Raw genomic sequence first — 24,602 nt, forward strand, 5'->3', positions numbered from 1 at the left:
CCATCCATTGCCCCGGCAAGTGTCATAGTGGCTGCATCAGGTTTCCCATCCTTGTCGAAATAGCCCTTGTAGTGCAGAAGCGCTTTGGGAGAGTTGGGAACAAGTCTTGTTGGCCTGATTTGATGATACGCGGTTGGCTCGGACATTTTCACGGTGGCTGCACCAAGTTGTTTAGCCATGTGCATGTGGATCGGGTGTAGCCGCCATTCATGACTGAGAGACGTTGTCATGGTTCAAATAACGAGACTCGGAGATAAAACGGCATCTCGCCACCCCCACCCCCACCCCCATGATTGACGACGTTATTGATGGGAGCTTCCGGGAGGCGATGCCGGTCCGCTGTCGCCTTCTCGGATAGCTTCCCGAACCAGATCACCAAGTCTAGAGCCACGTTAGCGCAAGTCTCACGGGACAAATGCCCAGGTCCACGAGCCGTCATTTGGCAAAACGCGTGGGACAGTCCAGGTGAACAAAGGTGCGGGGTAGCTTGTACCTCTTTCCGTCAAAATTGTCAATTCACGGCAACATGGAACCAACTCATCGTTTCTTGTAGTACCTAGAAGCTATGGGAAATTCAAGAGATATAAACATTCGCGTGCGCTGGTTTGAATCCTTGTCGTTCCAATGTATTAGCCCCACAGAAGGACGGGAGCCGAAAACAAAGAAATGCATCTCAAGTATACGAATGTGAGGGTTGTGGTGTATAGAATGAGACCATCACAGAGCCACCACCACGGCTTTTGTCACTCAGCATGACAACTCAAACTTCATCACAGCTGTTTTCTAGAGGGCGGGCAAGCGGCTACGGTGCCACTTCTAGCCATGGCGAATGGTAATGTAATTGAGAAGAATAAAAAGTATCATTTCTTGACCTTTAATTGCACGCCACGGCCAGCGACGATGATGAAAACCATCTTCTTGGATGCTGTCGTATAACACGAGTCCCTCGTACATGTATTTTCTGGCACTGAATGATGCTCCCCACATCCGGCAGTATATTGCGAATTGTCTTCAACGCAACACGGCTTCAACGACTTTTGCCCGAATCTACTGCTTCTTCATCGACTAGCTTCTCAGACTCGGCATCAGCTCGTTGCCTAGAATGCGGCCGGAACCCAGTCAGTTCCTGCATTTCCAGCTGTTTTCCTTCTTCTTCCGCAGTCTTGTAACCACCTCCGACAAATATTTGAAAGCGCGGGGCCCCAGTGCTTGCTTGGCGGGTCAGAAAATAGGAACCGTCGGCGCTTCTTTGATATCACTACGGCCTCATGCCCGTAGATGACCTTGTCGGCCAAGGTGTTTGTCTTTGCTACGGTGGCATAACCACCACGACAGGTGTAGAATTCGACCGTGGAATCGTGCGAGTTTTTGCCTCTGATTCGAAACGCAATCCGTCGTGCAATATCATCTGCCCGTGCATGTGTGGCAAATACGCCGTCGTGTGTTTGCCCCTCCTCGGCGATTTCAACTTTGATGGACAAGTGTCCAGGGACAATGTCTAGGTGAGCGGGTACGGGAATTTGCACAAAGCAAACTTCAAGGTTCCAATGTGTGCCCTTCCCTACCTTGTATTCGATACAAACTTGAACAGTTCACTAAGCATCAGTGCCTTACTCATGCTAATCGAGTGAATATTCGCTGGTATTTCTGGGCAGAATATGTAAAGTCGGCTTGGTATATGACCGTCATCTTGGCTAACGAAAAACTCAAGCTGATATCCACACCGAAGTGTTAGATACCTGTGTGATTGCCGAATATCGCGACTAGCTCCGTCTGTGGCCACAGAGCAGGCACGAGCACCGCATAAAAGAATGATTTCGGACGCGCTTTGTCGGATAATTAAGTGATTCAAGTCTCTTAGAGTGTGTCGAGTGGGCCGCGGATCTCCCAGACTCATTGAGTCAAGCATGCCATATCTTTGAAAGTCAAACCTCCAAACCGGGGCGTTATTCGCGTCAAAGCCAGTCCTCTCTAGTGCCCAGGGTAATTGTCTTCTGCAACCCGAGTCGTGACCCAAGCCCACATGAAAGTCATCTTCCACTGCATAGGCAAAGTCGAGAATGAAGCTCATGGGCGCAGTCATTAGACCAGTCGGACTGAACGTGGCAACATGATGATCGGCGACATGGAGCCAGTCTGGCGGCAAGTAGGGACCAATTTTCGGATGAAGATGAAGGCTGTGATAAATATGAGCCATGCGCTCGTCGTCGTTGACGGCGTTCTCGAGGCTTTGGAAAAAAAGTCATTAGTCTTCCACTGGGGCTGCGTGGTATACCTGGATCTGTACTCTCTCGCATTCTTTTCCCGTCCATCTCTTTGAAAACTGTCCCATATGCGTATCTGAGGGTCTGCAGAGTCTCTGAGCGGCGTAATAAACGGTAGTCTTGCACGCTCGTTATCCAACTGAAAGCTCTGTGTCAGCGGTGAGAGTATATTCAATCCGAAGCCGAACGACGGGAATTTCCCGGACTGGAAGCCCAAAGACCGGCAACTTCCATGGTCGTACTGCAAAACTCGAATAAATAGAGTTTCAAGTATGTTTGACAGGACTTGTCGCCAGGGGACCTTTTCACCTCATGCGGTATAGACCAGAGCCTTATAAAGTTGGCTTGCCGATGTCCGTTTCCAGGCCAGAGCATAAAATAATGCAAAGAATTATAACTTCCTTTCAAAATTGACTGACAATGGTCAACCAGAATTCTCCTTGATGACTTGATGGACTGGCCAACATATTATATAGACGGATGTAGTTATCGCACCGATCATCAGTGACGTAGTCCAAGTAGCCAACATTCAGCAGCCAGGGTTCTGCTTGCCTGCGTCGAATCTCATTCAACGCTTGGGGAGTGACTAGTTGGTTCTGAAGAGCAAGGATACCGTCGTCTATATGCTTCATGACATACTCCGAGTAGTTCCACTTGTCGTGCCAGTCATTCAGGGCTGCTTCATACAACGGGTTGTCTGACATAGGTGGACACTTTGACTCAATGTCGTCTAGAAGTTGGAGGCATTCGGCTCGGATATCAGGGAGAGTGAGGTGCTTAGGTTGGTCCTCTATTTTGGGGCCTAGCTTGATGTCAGCTGAGGATGCTTCAAGAAGTTGTCCAACCAAAACGGGGGTCGAGGCACATGCTTCCCAGATTTCCGAATGTGAAGGGGAGATTGAAAAGACACGCTCAAAGGCTTCAGCGGATATATTCGTTCTTCTTCCACCTGGTCGAATGATACACTCGCATTCGGGTTTGATCCTGAGACTATCGGGATCGACAGCTGGGTGCGAGGATACGAGAATCGGGACACCGCTCTGTCAAATGACCCTTTTTATGACATATACGGCATGCATCAGCTTTAGGACATTCGGTAACAAGGTGTTCAGCTGAGCGGCAGTAAACGCAGGTGTGGCAGTTTCGGCAGATTGCTTTCGTACTGCCGACAAGACCACAACTTGTGCAACATTATTATCATCATGCAGTGCCATTATTAATGCGAAGCATTTCCTAGAAATCATGAAATGGCAAAGTGCGGTGGTATGAGCATGGGAAGGCAGAAGTGGGACGACATGAAGGCTTGAGGAGGGTAAAAGCTGAGGTTCAACAGTTGTTCACCTCACTCTCGTCTCGGCGGAGCTGAGAATAGCAGACGTTCTGGACCAGGCTATGCTTCGCACCCCCGACACACGACATTTCCTAACTCCGTCCTGTTCTCCAAAACGTTTCAGAATTTTTCCGCGATGTTTGCAGTTTACTATCCCCAAAAAGTCATGGCCTGCAGAGAATTTTATGTTTGGTAGGTTAATGCTGGTGTAACGGAGCCACTCGGTACCGCCAATTCATTAGCAATATATTTTCCAATTGATGGGGTTTTCTCTATCCAAGACACTTTGGCCGAGTGGTTAAGGCGGTGCCCTGCGTAAGTTATCTCGATTGACCCAATCAACGCTATCTCATCCGCTAACTCTAAAAAATAGTAAGGCATTACATTCGTGTGCGTAGGTTCGAATCCTGCAGGTGTCGATTCTTTTTTGCATTTTGACACGATTTTTGTGTCGATAGACTGCAGGATACAGATTGTTGTTTCTTTTTGGCGCCTAGGTGTGTTTTTTACTCTTGCGTTCATTTCATTGCACGTCCCCTACCCGTCTTGGAAGGAGTGTCATTATCGTGGTATTTGGACCTCTAGTGGCGACAGATGGCTTCGCCCTGTTGAGGCTTTGAATTGGATGGCCCTCTTATCCTATAAGAACCCACGGAGCTGTGACAAGATTGATCAAGGCAGAGTTTGCTATTCAGGCACAAATTAGAGGTGGCCATCTCACAAGATGCAAATGAGCTTGCTGTTTTCCCTCACGTCAGGGCGCTTCCCAGACTCTGCTACGAGGCATATCTATGGACCACCTAGAGACTCGGGAGTAATCACGAATGAGAAATGGTACCCTTGGTATTTAATTCTTTCACCATGTTACCCAATCTTCAACGATGTGAACGGCAACAAGGCGCTGAAAAATTGCGGGTTGCCAATTTAAGTATTAGGGTTATCTTAAGGGCGTCACCTAATTAAGGTCAGGTCAGGTCAGGTCAGGTAGGCGAGCAATATTCGGGTCGTATGCATTCTCTAGTCAGACAAACGGCCTTGCCAACGTTCAGCTTCACCTGCCAGTCTTCGTACATGGAGTTGGCTTGCTGAAAATACTAATAACTGACCGAGGATTAATATTAGGACTCAAGCTGAACTACCCTTTGCTGACACATGACGACATCGTGAATAAGACCCTTTTGTGAGGACTGCAAGGACCTTGTGCAGTTCAACTTCATACACTTGATTAACCCTCGGGATATCGATCGATCGGTCGATCAAGTTTCATGTGCTGCCAGACAGTGGATGCCGGAAGCCGGGAGACGGGATCGATCTTAAAATGTCAAGTATACGACAAGAATCTCCGGGAAGTTAATGTCGAGGCCGCAAAGCTAAACACACGCGCCTGGGTGTTACAGGAGCGCCTGTCATCTCCCCGTGCTGCTTACTTTCACTGAGAAGCAAGTTTTCTGGGAGTCTAGGCGTAAACGAGCTTGTGACGAGTTCCCCTTGTCGAGTATTTTGATAAGCCGCCGATGACCTTTCAGCTGCCTCGTCTGAATGGCAAACTCAAATCACGTAGTCCCGTCAACCAGAAGGATACCTGACTAGGCGAGTGCCTTGCAGTGCATCCTGGCAAAACCTAGTCATGTTGTATTCAAGATAGAACATGAAATTTGAGTAGGACAAGTTTCAATTAGCGGGCTTGCCATCATTTTGATCAGCAAGTAAACGGAGGCTACGTCGCCGGGCTGTGGAAGGCCACCCTATTAAGTAACCTTCTTTGGGAGGTCAGTGGCGAAGAGTTCCCCAGGCGTCAGCCCAAGATTGAACGTGTCGGTCAGATTGAGGATACGACTGTGGCGTTATGGGGGAACATGGTGGTCATTGACATGAACGACGAGGTGTCGGGATGCTTCAAAGTGCAGCCTGCAATCCAAGCTGTTCACGACTTGATTTGCCTTGTGAAAACGAGTGTTGAATTTCGCGGGGCCGTTCGCAGACAGCTTTGCTGCCTGAGTGTCTGAATGGCTACCTGACGTTTCAAATCTCACCAGCTCTTGAAGTTATCCAAAAAGACAGCTACAGGAATTAGTTTTCTTGTCCAAAGAAAAAAGAAAGAATTAGAGGAAGCACTTCAACAAGTGAAAAAATAATCGACACCTGCAGGATTCGAACCTACGCACACGAATGTAATGCCTTACTATTTATCATAGGTTAGTGATTGAGTTAGATTCAGATATTAGTGATTTGCTACGTACGCAGGGCATCGCCTTAACCACTCGGCCAAAGTGTCCTGGTTAAAAACCGGGTCTTGCGACGTGGCGTTCCTAATTGGCTTCTTAAAGGTGCGACTTGGCGGAAGTGGAAGATGGGTGGCATCTGCTTCTCCTGGATTGCACCTTCCGACGATTTATGCATGTCAATTTGCATACCTAAATCGTCATGTATGTGATTGCAAGCTTAATGTTGTTATTGATGAGATGGTTCATGGAGTTAATCAATCTGACTTTTTGCTCAGCTCCACTGCTCGCTCGTTCCTCATAACACCCTGCAACACCCGACCCTCCAACCATTTTGGCAAGATGGTGAAACCAATGGTTTGCAGTGCGTGAGGCCAATATCCAATGACACATCCGTGTCCATAGCCAGCCCGACTGAGAGAAGCACGTGCCATAACTTGAGCGCTGGGCGTGAACAACGAAGGCTCCTCTTTGTAGGCCGCCACGCCCGTCACTCTGCCAATTCTGACCCCCAGCAATTCAACCTGATCCAATCCTGGACCATGGCCAAGGGGCATCTCAAGAGCTACGGACCGGGTTAGAGTCATGAGAAACTGCTTACTTGCCCCGTAGGCTGACAGCAATGGAAATCCAATGTCCGCCAAGGAACTGATGTTGATGATCAGAGATGGTCCGTTGCGGCAGAGAGTAGGGAGGAACTGTCGCATCATGTGTAGTGGGAAGATGGCGTTTAGGCTGACGTTTCTGGTGATTCGTTCCTCTGACGAGTCCATCAACAGTCTGTAAATGGGATTGGTTGGAGCGCCACCGGCATTGTTGATCAGGACGGTGAGATGCAGACCCTTCAATTCAGCCCCTATAGCTTTAAAATCTAGAGCCTCGGTGTTTTGGTGATGTTGCTCACTCGGGATGCAGTTGGTACAAGCCACTTTGCTGGCATCTGCTACCAAGATCCTGAAAGATCTGCTGGGATGAATTTTCTGCAAATCATCCTTGACAGAGTTCAGCTTGGCGGGATTTCTGCCATGCAGCACCACGTTGAAGCCTTGGCCGGCTAATTCTTGTGCAAATGCTGCACCTATGCCGTCTGATGCGCCTGTGACCAAGGCCCACGGTGAGTCGCCATTGGGGGCGACGTGGGCGAACCGATGCAGCCGCGAGGGAAGGACATAGATGCCAACTAAGTGTATTAATTTCATCAGAATGTAAGAAGCCGTGAGCCACCCGAGGGCGGCCATTAGACTGGGAAGTTGCGGCATTGGTGTCGAGGTGACGATGGGTTCGTGCTAAGCAAGGGCGGGAGAAGGGGCTGGCGTTTAGCAACGGCTGCTGTTCAATCCATCAACAAACAATGGTACGGTGGAAGCATTCGTTGATTCAAGCGGCAATTGTAAAATTGGTAGAATTGGAACAAGCTGGAGTCGAGCGAGGAGGTGGTAGAGGCTACATATGGGGTTGGAGCCCGGCATGCTCATGCGGCGACGACGCCATTACATGACGCCGCAGTGTGAAATGTCTGGGGCACGTTGTGCAACCTCAGCATCCCGTCATCAACCCATTTCTGAAATTTGCTCCAGTATGATGGATCGTGCCGCCTCTACCGGATCCTGCAAATCGATATCCCATAGCCACCTCCATCTTTCTCTTCAAGTCTGTTTCAGTTCCTCGGCATCGTCGTCGATACCCCCGTACAACAGACACATTATGTCGGCGTTCTCCTTGCTGCTCGTCACATCCGTCGGCTCCGCGGCCCCCTAATAGCATCGTATGCATGAAACGCCCGCTTCGTATGTTCTGGACTCATGACAAACAGATCAACCAGGATTTCGGCCAAGAAGTGCGCATCTCAATGGCTTGCCGGCGCCAGCACCCTTGTGAGGAGTCGTTGCATGCGCCGCATCTCCCAGGATGGCAACTCGTGATGTAAAAAAAGGTGGAGAAGTTTGGATGCTTAACCAAGGACCATTAAGGAACAGACACAAAGGCAAAAAGGGTAAGGGGAGTCGAAAAATGTCACGTGATATAGCACATTGACGATCTGTTTTTGAAAATTCGCTTCTGGTAGCAGAATTGCGGGGATTGTAGGGCACAAAGCCCCCTCCTCTCGCGTTGGCACTAGCGTCGCCTGCGAAAAAAAGAGAAAGCTGTGGCCCCGATATTTGCACTCGCCACACTCGTCGGCTCAACTTGGACTTTTTCCTCATCACGCCCATCGCCAACAGGTAGTCGAGAAAATGGCCCGCGGAATGTAAGTAACACAGTCAACAGTCTCACGAAAGAATGAAGCGAGAAGCCAACAATTGATTGTTGGTCAATTGTTGACAATTTTTGCTTGTCTGCGGATTCGAGATGAACATTCTCCCGAAGCTTGGGTTTACTAACCTTTCCGCAGCAAGAAGCACCAGAAGCGCCTCAGCGCCCCCTCGCACTGGCTGCTGGACAAATTGTCCGGCACCTACGCTCCCAAGCCCTCTGCCGGTCCTCACAAGCTCCGCGACTGCTTGCCCTTGATCGTCTTCATCCGCAACCGCCTCAAGTATGCCCTCAACTACCGCGAGACCAAGGCCATCCTCATGCAGCGCCTGGTCAAGGTTGATGGCAAGGTCCGCACCGACATGACCTACCCTGCTGGCTTCATGGACGTCATCACCATCGAGAAGACTGGCGAGAACTTCCGCCTCGTCTACGACACCAAGGGCCGCTTCACCGTCCACCGAATCCAGGCCGAGGAGGCCGAGTACAAGCTCGGCAAGGTCAAGCGCGTGCAGCTTGGCCGTGGTGGAATCCCATTCTTGGTTACGCACGATGCGAGAACGTGAGTGTTTTGGCTTTGAGAGAACCAAACCCTGTTCTGTTAGACATCATTCAGTCGTTGGATCAAGCTTTGGTCGATTCTTTCGGGGACTCTTCGTGTCTTTGTCGAATTCCACGAAATTTCCGCACCCGTTTCCTACCATATCGATTAATTATATTGCTATATAATGTGATGGTGTACGATTTGGGGCTAGGAAACGTGGACCAGAAAGAACGAAGAGCTCTGAGAAGAGACGAGACATGGCTTGTTTCAACGGCTGTAATGTTCTTCCCTTAGAGACCCCCAGGTTGGCTAACTGTAAATCTCTTTTTGCGTAAATTTAGCATCCGTTACCCTGACCCTCTGATCAAGGTCAACGACACCGTCAAGATTGACCTCGCCACCGGCAAGATCACCGACTTCATCAAGTTCGACACTGGCGCCGTTGCCATGGTCACTGGCGGTCGTAATATGGGCCGTGTCGGTGTCATCACCCACCGTGAGCGTCACGACGGTGGCTTCAACATTGTCCACATCAAGGACGCCATTGACAACAGCTTTGCTACCCGTGAGAGCAACGTTTTCGTCATTGGCCAGGATAAGCCCTGGATCTCCCTGCCCAAGGGCAAGGGTGTCAAGCTCACCATTGCTGAGGAGCGTGACCGCCGCCGTGCTTACGCTCAGTCCCACTAAGTGTTCCTTGCTACATGGTGCCATATACCCTAGGTAGTGTACTTGGATGATATGCGGGATAAGGGGTGAGACGATGGGAAATCGAAAAATAAAACTTTTGTTTGGCATGTGGAACTGGAGTCTCGGATTTGACGAATTTCTTCTTTTTGGGGCCCATGATAAACCCTGGAGAACATAGCCGGCCATGTGAGGCTTACGAGTAAAAAGAACAATTACGCAAAGCTAAGGCGTTCCTTGTCAAGTGATCTTCACTCTTCCTTGTGACTGTATCGTGTTTCGGGCTGCATAGTGGATGTTGTTTCTTAGATGTGACGCTGGCATTTTGTTCGAGCTTATCCTTCAGAACAAGGTAGACTGACTGGTACGACTCTGGCAAATACATTGAGAGGCCGATTAGATTGGTTTGAGTCCGAAGAAAGCGGCTGTCGACATTACATATCTTATACTGGTGGTGTTTCCATCGCATGTCTGTTTACTGTACTCCGTAGTGTCACGGATTTGATTTGTTGAGTCCAATGTATATTAATAAATCAACGCTTGCGTGGGACAACCTAGTGTGCTCCGTATACGTGTTCAGATTCTTGGTATATCACAGAGCAAACGGCGCCGCAGTCCCTTGATATGATCCGCAATAGCGTTTAACGGTCAAGGCGGCTTATCGTGTGTGAATCGATGAATGGCCTAGCGAACTAGCTACGGGAGTGCCATAGGTACATCCTGGTGTTGAGAAAATGAATGCTTATACATCATCATCGGCAACTGGCTCGGCCTCCGAAGTCCACATATTACCGATGCATGCTCCGTAACTCTGAGTGAGCTGATTCTTTCCCGACTCACATCCAATGGCTGACAGTCTTGTGTTCCAGCCAAGGGCGACGGTCTACTGCGGAGGTATGCATAAACATAGGAATGTGAGGCAAAAGCATCTGACGTAATAAGGCATCCGCACACCACACCGCATACTATTACATGCTACAATGCATGACCTTCACTCAGCGAAGGGCGAAATTATCCTGCTGTATAGTATATTCTCGCTGGGTCGATGTGGGTGAAATTCGCACATGTGGTGTGATGAAGGCATTCTTGGTGCATAGCGGAAGAACCATTCCTGAGTGAATATGGGGATAGTTGCGTTATGAGTAGCTGCACTCACCATTTTCGCCTCGTCCGCCGGCAAGACATAAACCGCAGTTCACCAGAGTAATGATAAGAGAAAATAATTACCAGCTCAATGTCAAAGAACTTCCCGCAACCATCCCCTTGACAGGTCGTGCTGGGAAAAAGTGTCGTCCTCCTTGAGAATATTCTGGCCTGAATGAGGATTGCGGACGTCATGCGTCACTTAACCGATGAGTCGCTAGAACGGCGCCATGTTTCGCACATGATGCTAAGACGCCTGGTGGCCGATCCTGCAACAATGACCCACGAAATAAAGCTTCGCCGCCCGAGTTCCGCAAACTCCATCATCGTAGACCGAGACGGCCCCAGAGGAGGACCCAGTACTCACCTAGGTACGGATAGGCTCGTCATGGAAAAATCACCAGATTTCGGGAACCAATTATCCGTGCGAGTTGTCCAAGATGTTCGCCATCAACATCCAGCCCAGTCTCCGCCCCCGAGACGACACTGTTCCTAAGCCCGCGGTGTCTGAAGAAACCAGACCGAGGGCTTCGCAATTTGGCTGCAACAAGTAACGTGAGTACAAGGGATGATAGGGGGCCATCCGGGTTCCTTGATAAGTGAGGAGTCAGGACTGACTGATGTTGATCTTGGACCAACCGTAGTCACCGATGTTAGATGTTCGTCCAGGCAGCAAAGGGCAAGAAATAAAATGTCAGTGAAGCATGTTGATGATAACAGTTGGAGAGAGGCATATTTAAGAATTTCCTCTACTGCGAATACGGAGCTCTTATTAACTACTATGAGAAAATCCGTGGCGGCTCAGTCCGCTCCTGCCGGCAGAAATCCAGGACCCCGCCGGCAACCGCCAGCTGGCGCTCAGTGACGTGGGTTGCGTGGGAAGGAACCCCGCCCCTCCCTGGCTCGTTCCTCACGTTGAGCTGCCCCTCCACCTCCACCACGCAATTCCAAATAATTCTCCCGGGCACCATTGCGTATTTTCGTGCCCCTCTTGCTAATTGGAGCTTGAGTTGTTCAAAGTGCCACTTGGGCAGTCGAAAATCATGTGTGTCTGCCTTTGTTATGGGTCTGGGGCCCTGTTGCCCTGACTAATGCTAATACTTTTCTTAAGGCAGTTGGCGTGTTTGTGGTCCCTTGAATCGTAAACCGCAGCCCCTCCGAGGGGCAAGAGACAATTATATAATAACCCGCTGCCATTCTTGCTTCTCATTGCTTTCGTCCCATACTACTCATTTCTATACACACCGCAGCTCAAACACGTCAAAAACAAAACCTTCCACGTTCCATTATCGTCATCATGTCTGGACTCAAGGTCGGCGATTCTTTCCCCGACGGTGTAAAGTTCTCTTACATCGAGCCATCTGGCGACGACATCAACACATGTGGCATTCCCGGACCTTACGATGCCAGTGCTGGTATGCCTCCCGCAGCGGACTCCATGAGCTCTATCTATATCAAGAATCGATTGCTAATTAGTGCCCTTAGAATTCAAGAAGAAGAAGGTCGTGCTTGTCTCCGTCCCCGGCGCCTTCACCCCCGTCTGCTCATCTGCTCACCTCCCCTCGTACATCGCCAACCGCGACGCTCTCAAGGCCAAGGGTGTCGACCAGGTCATCATGATTGCCTACAACGACGCCTATGTCATGTCTGCATGGGGCAAGGCTCACAACCTCAAGGACGACTTCATCCTCTGTGTCTCCGACCCCGGCTTCAGCAAGTCCATTGGCTGGAACGACGGTGAACGCACCTCTCGCTACGCCATTGTTATTGACCACGGAAAGGTCATCTATGCTGAAAAGGAGACAAATGGCATTGAGAAGACTGGCGCTGAGGGTGTTTTGGCCGCCCTGTAAATTGGACTCAAACCTACAATAGATCGGGACTAGACTGCCGCGTATTAGCGGCTACACACATAATAGACTAGATTAACGATTAGAAATGAGGAACTGATGAGATTTTAAGGCATTGGAATATTCAGCTTCCGTTTCGTGACAATAACGGCGATTCATGTTGGAATGTTCTAGAGTCGCCATTGGACGGTGTTTTGACTTCATCCTGGACCAGCTGTGTCCCCTGCCGCGATAAAACTAGCAGGCGTACGTACAGAATGCTCCTCGTGCCAAATAGCTGTCTGTTATTGCACCTTATACCAATTCACCCGGATTCACAAAATATGCAACATTGAACGAGAGGCTATTTTTTTTTGACTTTGAATCATTGCACAGGTATGTCATTTGCTCAACTACCAATGCACCCTATGGCATTCCATGCACCCGAGAATTTGTAGAAGAACCGGCCGGAAAGGACACAAGAACCACGTACTCCACCACTCTTCCAGTTTCTCTGTAATTCATACCGCTTTTTGCACCAAAACCCCCCCGCAAGACAAATTTCAATATCTTAGCTTAGCGAGTTCGGGCGGCAACCTTGACTGGTGCACCCTTGGCACCCTGCTTGCTGATGTTTCGCTGGGTCTGGCCTTTGCCAGCGGCGGCAGCGGACTTGGCCTTCTCAGCCTTCTTGGCAGCAGCGGCAGCGTTCTTCTTCTCCTTGCTCTCCTTGATAGCCTGGGCACGGGCGGCAGATCGGGCCTCGGGTCGCATAGAGCGTCGCTCCTTGATCACGTCGAGGGAGGCACCAACGATGGCACGCTGGGACTTGACGGTTCGGCGGGTACGCTTCTTGGCAACCTCCTGTACAAGGCATTAGTAGACGGTTCAACAGTGCTGCTAAAATCCTGGCATATATGCTGTCAGACGAAGACCCGAGTCTCCATTGCTGTCCTCAAAGTGCTGATGCCCCTTTCATTGCAGATAGCCCCAGACCCAAGCACAGCAACATCATCTCGGTTCTGTCTCGGAACATGTATGCCGGTTGACATGGTCGGATCGTACCTCAGAGATACCCTTGCGGTGCTGTCGGCGGTACAGAACAGTCCAGGCGATGCGGCGAGGGTTCTTTCGCTGCAGGAACAGTGACTCCGACTTGCCATTCTGGAATCGGAACACCTTGCTGTCGCCACGGACGTAGATTTTACCCTATCAGACAGCATGTTAGCAAAACCTATCTGCCAAACCGTACCCCCTCCCCTCCGTCACGTTGGTTTTCGGTCCGCAATAAAAAGGCTTCCGCTTGTCCAAACAATATGTATCCATCGCATGTCCATCTTGTACCGCTTCTTCCCTCTCTTATTATAACGAATTTTCGCCCGTCAAGGAACCAATTTGCGACCGGAAACACAACCACGACGACAGGGAGTACTCCAAAGGGAAAATAGGATCAAAAAAAGCCGTACCTTGCCAGGGTAAATTCTCTGGCCCGAGAAGGTATCGTCGTAGGTACGCATCTTGTCGCGGTTGTGGGTTTATAGCGACAAGGTGTATGTGTCGAGGACCGTAGATTTGGCGGGTTGACAAAAGTTAAGCGGCGTGGTACGGGCAATTTCTCGAATTGGAGGTGTGTGCCAAAATGACTAAGCGGTCTAGGGCAGACGAGGCGCTAAAATCGGGTGACTGTGCGGCACATGATAAGTCACGTGTATAGTTGGCAAGCGACCTGGATTGGAGTATGTTGTGGGGATTTTGGCTTCCTAGTTTGGGTCAATTGGCGAATGGGACTCCAATCCGCCAAGGGTGCGTTGAGTCCCAAGACCTTGTCCCTTCATGGGACCCTGTGAGATGAAACTCATATATCCCGAGAACTCACGAGGATAATAAACTTTGATTTCTTCTTTGTAGTTTGAGATCGCAGGCTCTATGAGATGAGCCACTATTTGCTTCTTAAATGACAACGACCTCACGAGCGAATGTCATCGCGCGAACCGTCATATCGCAGTTCCACAAGCTACCAGTAAAGCGAAAGCCTACAGTCCGGAATAATGGATTGCATGAATGGGTTCCACTGAGTGGCATTGTCGCCGAACAAGATGGAAAATGGACCTGTGTAGCTTTGGCGTGAGTGCCTTTCGATATGGGGGTGCAACTGAAAACCTTGGTCACTAAAGAGCTTGACTATTTAGCACAGGCATGAAGTGTCTTCCGGCGTCCAAACTTGATGAAGCAGATGGTAATGCGATTCATGATTGGCATGCCGAGGTCCTTGCTGTTAGGACTTTCAACCGATTTCTCACAGACGAGTGCAAAACTTTGCAGCAGGGAAAGTCTGCTTCCCTTCTGCAAGCTTGCGGCTCCCATGAGCCCAAACCGTTCCGCATCAGAGATGGTTTGAAGCTTCACATGTACTGCTCTGAAGCACCCTGTATGCTCTTCATTTTGTGGTAAAATCTGACATCGAGGTCTAATTGTTTTCACCAGGTGGAGATGCAAGTATGGAGTTGTTAATGGCAGCCCAAGACGACGCATCGCCCTGGGATATCCCGTCGTCACCCGCGACAGCAGAATCAGATGAAACTGCGACATCGCTTCCAGGTCGAGCCTATTTCTCCCAATTGGGTGTTGTTCGACGCAAGCCCGCGCGAGGCGACGCCCCTCCAACTTTGTCCAAATCCTGTTCCGACAAAATCACGCTCAAACAATACACATCGCTCCTCTCGTCATTGACATCTCTCTTTGTCGATACTCCAAGCGCTTATATCGACACGCTGGTGCTGCCAGTGTCTCAATACTCAGCTACAGGCTGCCAAAGAGCGTTTTCGGAACGTGTAAACAATTTGACGAATGTATCTTGGCCCGGGGGCTACCAGTTCCGTCCGTTCACAGTCGAGACTACTGATGAAGAGTTTGAGCTTTCGAGGAAGAAAATAAGAGAAAGGTCTGAAAAAATTGCGCCAAGTAACATTGCGGCTGCGTGGTCTGCCAGTGGTGTGGAAGAGACGATATTGGGTGGTGTTATTCAAGGGAGGAAGCCTTTCGATGTCAAGGGCGCCAGTAAGATGTCCAGAAGACAACTGTGGATAGCAGCCAGAGAAGTATCCAAAAGTTTGAATGGCTACGGTGGTATAAGGCAGCTTCTGAGCTTCAAGACCTACCAAGACGTCAAGAGCGGAGAGTTGCTAGCGGATAGACGACGTGTCAAGCAACGCGTTCGGACAACTGCTTTGGCTGGCTGGATCCCAAATCTGGGCGACTCAAATTTCTCGATCTGTACCAGTGCTTGCAAATCAAGCCTGCGGCAAAGAGCTCTGGCAGGTATTGGAGAATAGTGGTTACATCATTAAAGATTTGGCATTTTCCCTAGATGCGATTGGGGTCTTTATTCGAACCCGAACTTGCCAAAGACAGTTTTCACGCTCCCGTGTCGCTTACATCCGCCGCCACACTCCTAATGTCCCGACAGTTCTTGCAACAACTCCCTTTTTTTCCACGTAATAGACAAGAACATTGGCAGAACGTCGCAGACAAATTTCCTGCAAGAGGCAGAAAATATGCGATTGGGGTCCTTTCCACGATGAGAAGAAGGCAAACCAGAGTAAACCCAATTGAAATAAAATCACCAAGCACCAAGTACTTCATTCCAAGGCCAGCCTGACAGCACTTCATTTCGCAAGAATACGCCACCCTAGCCAGTTTCCATCTTGTACTAAACCCCCACCCCCTCCTTCTTCCCGTTGGTCATCAAACAATGTTGGTGCTGGAGAGGAAATCTGCATAAGGTCGAATTTACTCGACCTTGCTCTCGAAATTCTCGCCCTCAACGAGGTCGGGGATCTCGTCGTCGTCCTCACCCTTCTCGGCCTTCTGCATGTTCTGGTAGCTCTCGGCGAGCTTGCGGAGTGAAGCGAGAGAGTCTGGGCCCAGCTGGTTCAGGATGCCGGGGACAAGCTCAGTGAGTTCCTTGTCCTCACCATTACCGTAGATGGCGAAGGTGTTGGAGGGGACAGCGGCATGAACTGTACGCCCAGGCGAGGTGTCAGCAGGGAGTCTTGTGCTCCGTTTTCGGCCCTGGATTGAAGTATATGTACGCACCCTTGGGAGCAGAGAAGTGAATGACATTGCCATCCGACTTGAACATGTTGACCTCCTCAATTGCCTGGATGGGCTGAGTGTTCAGCTTCTTCAGGGTCTGCTGGAGCTTCTTGTCGTCGGCGCCAGACCGAGCGGGCGCACGCTTGACCTTTCTTCGGGGAGTACCTTTGCCACTACACGTTGTGAAAAGCAAGCGGTTAATTAGCTTTCCGTCGGTGAGTCGATGATTGGAATTTTAACTAGCGTAAGATCATGCTATCGTCGGATATGCGGTGGTGAAAACTTACCCTAAGTAGGCCAGTTAGCACTCTGCAAAGTTTCCAATTAACCCCTCTCCAGGAATTAAATCCCCTAGTCTATCAGTCCACTCACCGATACGGCCAGCCTGGCCAAGCTTCTTGAGGCGCTCCTGGACGTCAGCCATGTTGAGGGGTTATGTAGGAAGTGGAGGAGAAACTATATTCGCCCGTCGGCTCGTCAGTTCAAGACGTATCCCACTAAATCACCAATGGACCCCAAAATCAAGTATAGGATCAGCCGGACGACATCGGGATGAAAAGGCCGAGCTACAACATCGGTTGGGGGAGTCACTACGCACCGAAAAAGATGAGGGGTTGCGTCAAAGAGGCTGATTTGTCGCCGACGGCATGGATTGGTGATGGAGCAAAGTAAGAGTCGTTTTTGTGCGTGCCAAGAGTTTTCGCGTGTGGAAAATGTATTGCCCGAACAGGAGGCCCCACTGGTGCTCGACGCCGCGGTTGTTGGTTTGGCTGGAGGCTGGCCAGAAATCTGGGGCTAGCTAGCCCCCAGACGTCCGTGGCCAATTGTCAGCACATTATTCCGTACGGAGTATTCCGTACATGACCATCCAACAACACCTCATACGCAGTACGGATTAGAAGCCCTGCATCACTATGTTGATTTTAGTCCTTGTCTGTCTCCTAGTCCGAGAGAGAATGTCGCGTCAAAACCCATCACGTAGCAAGTCACGGGTCCCGCCAGCACATGGCATATTGATAATTCACTCGGTTCATTTGGGAGAACTACCACACAGTCAGGTATGTAATGCAACATTTCCGCATCGTATAAACATAGATCCATGCCCATAACTCTATGTCCTCATAAAGTGGGTGCTTCATAAATCATCCGGCAACAATCATGATTGTACTCACGTTTGCGTTTCTTTCGGTATCCAATGAATTCAACATATTCAGCTTGCGAATAGGCGCAGCACTGCTTGGTATCTACATCATATACGTGATAATAGGCATAAATATACCCTTCCTAGGACTTCAATATCTTTTTCTTCGTGTCGCTCCTCCTTCGCCTACCACGTGTCAGGGCCGAGAGGTTTAGTTACATTCTGGATGAACTTCCTTGTCACTGCTTTGCCTTGGGCATCTAAGGTGTTTTGCCAGACAGTGGTACCCCACCAGTCGGGGAACTCAGTCTCGCTTAGACCAAGACCAAGGCCGGTTATGACAGTGCAGAGAGCAGTGCCGATATCGAGGGCACCAGATAAAGCATAAGTGTAACGACTCCACCATCCAAAGAAAGCCCTGCGGATGAAAAGGTTGAAGATAAGACCAACAATGACCCATTGGAAGAGGAAGTAGAGGGTAGCAGGAGGAATCATTCCGGCAGCACCAAAGAGAGCAGGAGTGATTACGTAGCGTGCCCAGCTGCGAGGATATCTCCGGGCAATCAGATACTGGATCACAGGACAGATAAAACCAATGAACCAGAACCAGTTTGTCCAAGAGTATCTACACCGTAAATTAGCATAAATAAAGAGTCTTGGAAGCGTAAATACTCACATTCCACCAGCACCAAAGACCTTCTTGGGACCAATGACTCCCCAGATGACACTCGCGTTATAGAAAGTTCGCGCACCAGGGCAGGTCAGACCTTGCTTCTGGGTCTCAGTGCAAATCTCGCTGATATTACCCCGAAGGAAGTTATAAGCAGAAATCTGGACAAATGATAGCCAGATAACAGCAAAAGCTTGAGCAGCAAACATGCTGCGAGGAGGAATCTTCATATAGTGGCCAACCTTCATATCAGAAATGTAGGTTAGCCCGTTGTATGACAGCATGTAACCGTAACTCTTGAAGAGCATCATGGCCACGGGGCGGCCGGGCATCATGTATCCAATAATCATTTCGGTGATGATGTTCAAGCCGGTCTGCTGGTTGGTAATAGCCTGAACCATGCCAATCGGAATGAAGAGAACGGCGCCAATAAGAATACACACAATATATGCCCACCAAGGTAGGTGGGTCTCCCAGACTTGGCAGGCAATCATGCCAAAGGCGAAGCTGATCGCAAAAATACACATAAACCACCATTCGGGAGCTTCCTTGTACTTGCGCATAAGCTTCATATGCACGTCAGGCTCATCGTGTTGAGAGTTTTTAGCCCGGCTCCATACATCCCTTCCATAAAAGAGAATAATGTGCATAATAGTAGATATAAGTGCAGCAAAGCCTAACCCATAAGAAAGAGAAAAGGTAGGGCCAAGGAGAATAGGTGAGTATTGCTGGTAAGCGGTCTCATTAACAGTGAAGTCCGGAGCAAGGATACGGCTCGTGTTATAGGACTTGGCATATCTGTCAAAGTTTTTGTTGGCGCTAATAGGGAGGTATCGGTAGTACTCAGGACCAGCAAAGGCAAGGCCGGCCGCACCTATCGTCATGAGGCAAATGCCAGCACAAACATTGAGAATGGCAAAAGCGGGAGTCTGGAGCGGTGAGCTTAAGAAAGCAGTGACGGTGGCCCAGTCAAGAGACATTGGCATGAGACCGAAGCCAGTATTGCCACCAAAAATTTGGTTAACAACAACATTATTCGGGGCAATCCAAGTAGGCCACATGAAATAACTGAGAAATGGAGCAATAACCAGAGGGAACCATTCCCAGATAAAGGTGCAGCCCGCGACAAGAAGGAAGAAACTGTATCGACCAATCTTCCACCCATTAGTGGCAGAGGGATCGGACGGGCGATGGTCATGAAGTGAGTACATAACTGTGCAGGTGATGAGCGTAGCCGGCCAAACCATTGACGATGGCCAGATAAGGAATCTTCGAGCAATGCCAGCAACACCGAAGCCCATGGCCTGGGTGGAAAGCATGAGAAGAATTTGGAAACCCCACCTATGGTCGACATGTTAGCAAGAGTAAAATCATGAGGCGCCAACCGGGCTAAACCCTACTTGAACTCTTGCTTGTAAAAGATTTCCTGTGCGAGGAGAATGTCGATGGCGTAGCTAAGAGAGCTACCCGCTGCAGTCATCATGGTGATAATCGTGTGCTCCTTGGTATTGAAAGGGCCGGGATTGAGCTCGATGGTGCGGCCAAATATTTTAAACGTCTTGGCAGGCATGAACTTGGCCCAGCCGCAACCAAGTCTGAGGTAAGTGGTTAGGACATGAGCGAGGCTGGACTGACATGGAGTGGCATTAGGACTCACGGGTAGGCAATAAGCTGGACGACGGTAGACGAGATAGAGATAGGGGTACGACGCATGCTAAGCAGGACGTTGCAAGCAGCAACAATGGTGCAGAGAACAGCTCCAATAGTCCAAGCTCGAAGAGTGTCGACAGGGACATCTTGGTCAGTGGGGGGAACCTGTGGTCAAGCTTTGTTAGCCCGTTGAATGGCATTTGGGCTTGTTTGGCAGCAACATAATGCTCAGGCGAGCCAATTGAACAGTCCATATACTTATACTTACCGAGTTGCGGACCTCTGGGTAAGGCGAATCCTCCTGAATCAGAGACTCATCAATAGCAGCCTCCTTCTCGGCATTGCCAGAGGCGAGGGCATCATCAATGTTGTCGAGTTTGTCAATATCCAGGAAGGGATCCCATTGATGCTGGCGTCTGAATCGGCGCAGCTCGTTCTCGGTGCTTCCAGTGTTGGGGAGGACATCGGCGCCAGTTGTCTCACCCGTAGTCTCAGTTGACTTGATACCGAAGCGTTCCTTGAGGCCCATGGTTGTCGCTTCTTATGCCTGCACTAGTAGACTAGATGCAAGACGGACACGAATATGCCAATGCAAGAAGGTGGAAGACGGCTGCCCAGGCAGGAACAACGAGGGAAGGAGCGAGGGGTGCTGGAGCTTATATCCCAGAAAAACGGGAGCACGACACCTCCTAAAGCGAGGGCCAGCAGAAAGACGAGACCGTTCATCCTCCACGGACCGCCGCACCCTTGCTTCCAGCATTCATAGCCGACCAAGAGCAGAAACAGAAACAGGACGACGGTACGTTGTAGGGATACATTGCCCTTGGACACGATGCAACATCGCACACGGATTCGGAACGGGGGAGGATTTGCGGGTATGAGGAGCCAAGAGCCGAGACGGACGCCGTTGTTGGAGCTAATACCGGGCAAACCTGATAGGCTCAAGACAAGTGGAGGCAATGCCCGCCTCTGCATGTCTGGAACGTTGTCGGTATCTCTGCATGTGCCAACATCTGAATTGGGAGTGGCAATTGTTTGTCGGGCAGGTAGGGGTATGCTAGAGGCAGGGGACGGAGACCCTGGCGTGACAACTTCACGCCCTAGCACGAAAGAACGCGGGATAGAGCCCATGTGGCACCCCACTTCCACAGCGGCCTCGGCGCCTCCAGCTCTGACCCAAGATTGGTCTCTGTTCCATCTCATTCAAAGAGACGCCAGCCCGAAGCAGATGGAAAGATTATGATTGGGATGTGGTACGCCGACCTGCCTGATACAGCTGCGTAGTTATTCCGCAGCTGAGGCATCTCGTCTTTCTACTATTCTCGTGGCCTTGGGGCGTCTTGGATTCTTCTTGACACGTGTACGTGTTTAGGGGGGTCTGTTAAAGTTTCTCTGCTACTTGGTGCTAATAGTCGGCCTGCGCGCTCTAGTCTGTTAGCACTGCTATCATGGGACATTGCAGCCGGTTGCTTGCTCAGTATGAACTACGCCAGGCTTTCCAATATCGACAAACGGTTCAGCAGTACCGATTAGTATTTCGCAGCAGCCTACCTAGGGGGACCGCCCATTCAGGAAATCAGGTCAGGCTAGAGAATTTGGTGTGGGTGGATGCTTCCATTCCCAGTGCTTTCTTATCTGAAGGATCTTTTGCCAGCCTTGCTGGAAGAACGACCGTGCCCAATCACGAACATCCATCGCATGCCCAGTGTCTCCATAGCACGAAACAAATTGCTGCTTGCTATCGTGGGCACTGGACAAACAAGATTGAGGCTCCCGTTGGCATTGCAATACTGCATTTATTCGCCCTGTTAAATTGTATCTCTACTGGCTACCTGGCGAAGCATATGCAATTACACCTTTTTCATCCTTCTTCAGTCTCTCCTCGTCGCGGTTGATGGGATGGTCTGTGGGCTGTTTTCAGACGAAATGCTCTATATTATACAGAGGCTGACTTTACAGCTGCAGCCAACACAGTCGCGGCCAGAAGACTCGGAAGCCGGCATCTCAAGCTCGAGTGTAGGAAAACGGAGAGAGCTCGGAAAGGCTTTCTTCACCACCGATGCAAAAAGAGACTCTCACGCAGACTGAAGAGACCAATGTGCCTGAAGCTACGGCCACGGGCCGTGCACCTGGCTGTCGCTGCAATTCACCAACTGACGTCCATGCACGGATATCGTACACTGATGTGACGATTGTTTGTTGTGTTACCCCGGTCCCACTAATTTCGTCACCAATCGAAAGGGCCCTGAGGACACCATTGATACCAGCGTAGCCAGCTAGCCTCGAAGCGGCAGGCAGAGGTCAGAGCGGCTGTTAGAAAGCCCATCCTCTCGTCGTGCTTCCCCAGGTCATATCGGGGGTGCTACAGTGGGGTGTAGCTCTTGGACCCTAGACGAACTTTTGTTCTGTCACAGGCAGTTTGGGCCTTGTCGCGTGCAACTTGAACTGGCCCTTTTAATTATACGGAGGACGGAGTACAAGTGACGGGGCCGGTGGGGATCAAGGCGCCTTGTGGGTGTCTCTTTCTCCTTCTTCATTCCAACATGGATGCCTCTAGTTGATCTTGGCAGGTCCTTTCATCAGCATCTAGCAGCAAACAATAGTGTTTTAACCTGATGCAGATTCTACATTGTCCTATCTTCCCTCGTATCATGGCCCCTGGTCGACGCTCAAGACGGGAGAGCTGATAATCATCATCAGCCCCTCTTGCACAAACGGCGGCCTGCACTACTCCAAATTCAGTGCTTATTTCGATTAAGTATCGGGAGCAGGAGTAAGACATATTACCGGAGTAATTGCTAATTTTATCTGCAACTTGCCATCTAGATCCGCAGCTATTACGAATGAAGCTCGGGTCCGCAGGATGCTTCCCTACCAAATGTCGATAGCTCCATTCACTCTTGCAAGTATCAACGCCGTAATCAGGCAGAGCAGGCTTTCCGCGGCCAAGTGTTTATAAATACTCGGTCTCAAGATTCCAGATAGTAACTACCATCAGGTGTTGACCATCAGGCGCCATAGCTTGCCGCGGATCTCTGGGCAATGCTGGACACTGCTAAGCATCGCCAAGCAAGTGCTGCCAAGTCGGCTGGATGTTGCCGGGCACGCACACAAGCACAAACTCTGCACAATAATTGCGCGATGCATGCCTGTGGCTGCAGCAAGCCTGTAACTTCCTTTTCCCCCAAAACGGAACCCGTTGAGAGCAACTCTGCAGTTCACCAGTTCTCTCAGCTTCGCCATTGCCATGAACAGGGCGAATCCCAAGTTGGCGCTTATGCACAAACATGCTTAGAATTAAGGTGTTTACGGCTGGGAGGGGTCAACCACTACTAGCAGTCACGGCCGGACGGCTAACGTTGCGCCGTATCTGTTTACGGATGGTAATCAACGTTGAAGCGCCTCAGCCGTACGGAGTACTCCGCGTCTTGTCAACCTCGATCATGTGAGGTCAGGTGGCAGTCAATTCGCATGGGGACATCAGAAAGGAGGGCGAGGAATGACAAACAAAGACGATAAAAGAGGTGGCTGAAACTGACCGATTATCTTGTTGGACCATCAGCCATCTGTGGGGATTGGTGAACTGTCAAAATCAACTGCTCCACAACTGCGCCGAGGCATCAGCAAGGAGTCAGCTGGAAGATACGATGACCATTTGCCAAGAGGACCATTTGTCGTCGGTATCAGTTAGTTCACGCTTTTTGGGGAACTTTTTGTCTGCTGCCAAGACTACGAGCGGAACATTATCGCTTGATGCGGAGAAGGCGCAAGGTGGTTGGTGTGGCTGGTCACAGCTGCTCCATTGCAGAAGCATGCGACATCAACATGCACACGGCGTTTATTGGGGGTGGGCAAGGAGGCAAAGATCATGGTTTCGCCGATAGGCACAACCAATTGTGTGACAGGATTTTCAAAAGTTGGCAGCTGTTGCGAACTAGTTTCTGGCAGCTGAGCCATCGGGCCAGACGTTGGTGCTCTAAGTTGGTTCTTGCCACCAGACACAATCCATCATTTGGCTCACCAAAATGTCCCTATGGGCAATCCATGGGGACAACACAAGTTCCTCGGATGGACTTGACATCCGCGGCGGTGAGACGCCACGTCGAATATACCTACCTTGGTATGTTAGTTACACGGATGAGTGGACTCGGTAGCAGCCACCACAGAGGCCAACAGTGTCAATTCCATGAGCTCGGCTCAATGAGTGAATGGTTAGGCCGTCCTGGTCACTGATCATGTGCTCTCTCTCAATGGCAGAACAAGCACAACATGGCAACATTTCTTTTGCTGGTTGAAAACTGAATACACCCCCCTTCGAGTACGGAGTAGATCTGAAGTCGTATTGGCATGTCAATGTCCAGATTGCCGCCTGAACCGCCTCCGCATGTTTACCCCAGGTCTCCAGTTCTCCAGAATCCATTTCCCCAATGTGTCTCGACCCGTTCGCGTTGGCACCATGACTAACGGTCTTGCAAAAGGTCCTCCTACCTCTCATATACCCTCGAGAGCCTTTGGCGATAATCGTACACTTGAAAATAACAAGGTAAGTAAGTAGTTGTACATGGATGAACTGTGCATCCCAACCGTATTCCTGCATGAAAAGTTCCGCAACCCCGGCAGCCTTTTTGTTGTTGTACACGAAATCAAGCCCCCATTCATTTTTACCCAATATTGCTTCTTAACGAGTCTCGCCTCCTCTATGCTTCCACGTTTTTGCGTACCATTCATCCCCTAGTGCAGTGGCCTCTGTGGGGTCCCAGTCTGCAGAACTTTG

The 24,602-nt window shown here is 50.1% G+C and overlaps 8 protein-coding genes and 1 non-coding gene across 10 annotated transcripts; 4 read left to right on the forward strand and 5 right to left on the reverse strand.

The window, feature by feature from the left end:
- Positions 1-2,668: 2,668 nt before the first annotated feature.
- J3458_009355 (uncharacterized protein) lies at positions 2,669-3,554 on the reverse strand (the record flags this gene model as incomplete). Its single annotated transcript, XM_066119732.1, has 2 exons — positions 3,134-3,554; positions 2,669-3,066 (listed from the first exon to the last, which is right to left on the reverse strand). Exon 2 carries the CDS (start codon positions 2,966-2,968, stop codon positions 2,669-2,671), a length of 300 nt encoding a protein of 99 aa, XP_065975528.1. The 5' UTR covers positions 2,969-3,066; positions 3,134-3,554.
- A 320-nt stretch (positions 3,555-3,874) lies between these two features.
- Positions 3,875-4,013, forward strand: J3458_009356. The gene has a single exon. It is a non-coding gene; the product is annotated as a tRNA-Arg (tRNA).
- Positions 4,014-5,443: 1,430 nt separating this feature from the next.
- J3458_009358 (uncharacterized protein) lies at positions 5,444-7,749 on the reverse strand. The gene is made up of 2 exons (XM_066119733.1): positions 5,835-7,749; positions 5,444-5,776 (listed from the first exon to the last, which is right to left on the reverse strand). Exon 1 carries the CDS (start codon positions 7,073-7,075, stop codon positions 6,074-6,076), a length of 1,002 nt encoding a protein of 333 aa, XP_065975529.1. The 5' UTR covers positions 7,076-7,749; the 3' UTR covers positions 5,444-5,776; positions 5,835-6,073.
- A 301-nt stretch (positions 7,750-8,050) lies between these two features.
- Positions 8,051-9,303, forward strand: RPS4_1 (40S ribosomal protein eS4; the record flags this gene model as incomplete). Its single annotated transcript, XM_007809030.1, has 3 exons — positions 8,051-8,064; positions 8,209-8,631; positions 8,955-9,303. The coding sequence occupies 3 exons, from the start codon at positions 8,051-8,053 to the stop codon at positions 9,301-9,303; spliced, it is 786 nt and encodes a 261-aa protein (XP_007807221.1).
- Positions 9,304-11,740: 2,437 nt separating this feature from the next.
- Positions 11,741-12,296, forward strand: AHP1_1 (peroxiredoxin type-2; the record flags this gene model as incomplete). The annotated part of the gene is made up of 2 exons (XM_007809029.1): positions 11,741-11,858; positions 11,929-12,296. 2 exons carry the CDS (start codon positions 11,741-11,743, stop codon positions 12,294-12,296), a joined length of 486 nt encoding a protein of 161 aa, XP_007807220.1.
- Positions 12,297-12,411: 115 nt separating this feature from the next.
- Positions 12,412-13,887, reverse strand: RPL24_1 (60S ribosomal protein eL24). Its single transcript, XM_007809028.2, has 3 exons — positions 13,739-13,887; positions 13,338-13,481; positions 12,412-13,136 (listed from the first exon to the last, which is right to left on the reverse strand). Exons 1-3 carry the CDS (start codon positions 13,787-13,789, stop codon positions 12,849-12,851), a joined length of 483 nt encoding a protein of 160 aa, XP_007807219.1. The 5' UTR covers positions 13,790-13,887; the 3' UTR covers positions 12,412-12,848.
- Positions 13,888-14,468: 581 nt separating this feature from the next.
- On the forward strand, positions 14,469-15,604 carry J3458_009362 (uncharacterized protein; the record flags this gene model as incomplete). Its single annotated transcript, XM_007809027.1, has 2 exons — positions 14,469-14,700; positions 14,757-15,604. The coding sequence occupies 2 exons, from the start codon at positions 14,469-14,471 to the stop codon at positions 15,602-15,604; spliced, it is 1,080 nt and encodes a 359-aa protein (XP_007807218.1).
- A 457-nt stretch (positions 15,605-16,061) lies between these two features.
- On the reverse strand, positions 16,062-17,025 carry EGD1_1 (Nascent polypeptide-associated complex subunit beta; the record flags this gene model as incomplete). The annotated part of the gene is made up of 4 exons (XM_066119734.1): positions 16,740-17,025; positions 16,608-16,655; positions 16,368-16,540; positions 16,062-16,291 (listed from the first exon to the last, which is right to left on the reverse strand). Exons 2-4 carry the CDS (start codon positions 16,619-16,621, stop codon positions 16,062-16,064), a joined length of 417 nt encoding a protein of 138 aa, XP_065975530.1. The 5' UTR covers positions 16,622-16,655; positions 16,740-17,025.
- Positions 17,026-17,222: 197 nt separating this feature from the next.
- Positions 17,223-20,460, reverse strand: J3458_009364 (uncharacterized protein). Of its 2 annotated transcripts, XM_007809025.2 has the most exons (5): positions 20,097-20,460; positions 19,836-19,993; positions 19,579-19,773; positions 18,185-19,519; positions 17,223-18,133 (listed from the first exon to the last, which is right to left on the reverse strand). In XM_007809025.2, exons 1-5 carry the CDS (start codon positions 20,355-20,357, stop codon positions 17,695-17,697), a joined length of 2,388 nt encoding a protein of 795 aa, XP_007807216.2. In that variant the 5' UTR covers positions 20,358-20,460; the 3' UTR covers positions 17,223-17,694. The 2 variants fall into 2 exon arrangements, with proteins under 2 accessions (XP_007807216.2, XP_065975531.1); XM_066119735.1 differs by having other exon boundaries at positions 19,836-20,460.
- Between the last annotated feature and the right edge of the window lie 4,142 nt (positions 20,461-24,602).

The sequence above is a fragment of the Metarhizium acridum genome (genome assembly GCF_019434415.1).
Source record: "Metarhizium acridum strain ARSEF 324 chromosome Unknown scaffold_141, whole genome shotgun sequence".
Lineage (NCBI taxonomy): Eukaryota > Fungi > Ascomycota > Sordariomycetes > Hypocreales > Clavicipitaceae > Metarhizium > Metarhizium acridum.

Excerpts from the sequence above, each read along its gene's own strand:
- J3458_009358 (XM_066119733.1), bottom strand. The coding sequence starts at position 7,075 with ATGCCGCAACTTCCCAGTCTAATGGCCGCCCTCGGGTGGCTCACGGCT.
- RPL24_1 (XM_007809028.2), bottom strand. The coding sequence starts at position 13,789 with ATGCGTACCTACGACGATACCTTCTCGGGCCAGAGAATTTACCCTGGC. Across the intron at positions 13,482-13,738 it reads AGAGAATTTACCCTGGCAAG|GGTAAAATCTACGTCCGTGG; the intron begins GTACGGCTTTTT and ends GCTGTCTGATAG. Across the intron at positions 13,137-13,337 it reads ACCGCAAGGGTATCTCTGAG|GAGGTTGCCAAGAAGCGTAC; the intron begins GTACGATCCGAC and ends TGCCTTGTACAG.
- J3458_009364 (XM_007809025.2), bottom strand. The coding sequence starts at position 20,357 with ATGGGCCTCAAGGAACGCTTCGGTATCAAGTCAACTGAGACTACGGGT. Across the intron at positions 19,994-20,096 it reads ACCCAGAGGTCCGCAACTCG|GTTCCCCCCACTGACCAAGA; the intron begins GTAAGTATAAGT and ends GCTTGACCACAG. Across the intron at positions 18,134-18,184 it reads GTCTTTGGTGCTGGTGGAAT|ATACTCTTGGACAAACTGGT; the intron begins GTGAGTATTTAC and ends TTTACGGTGTAG.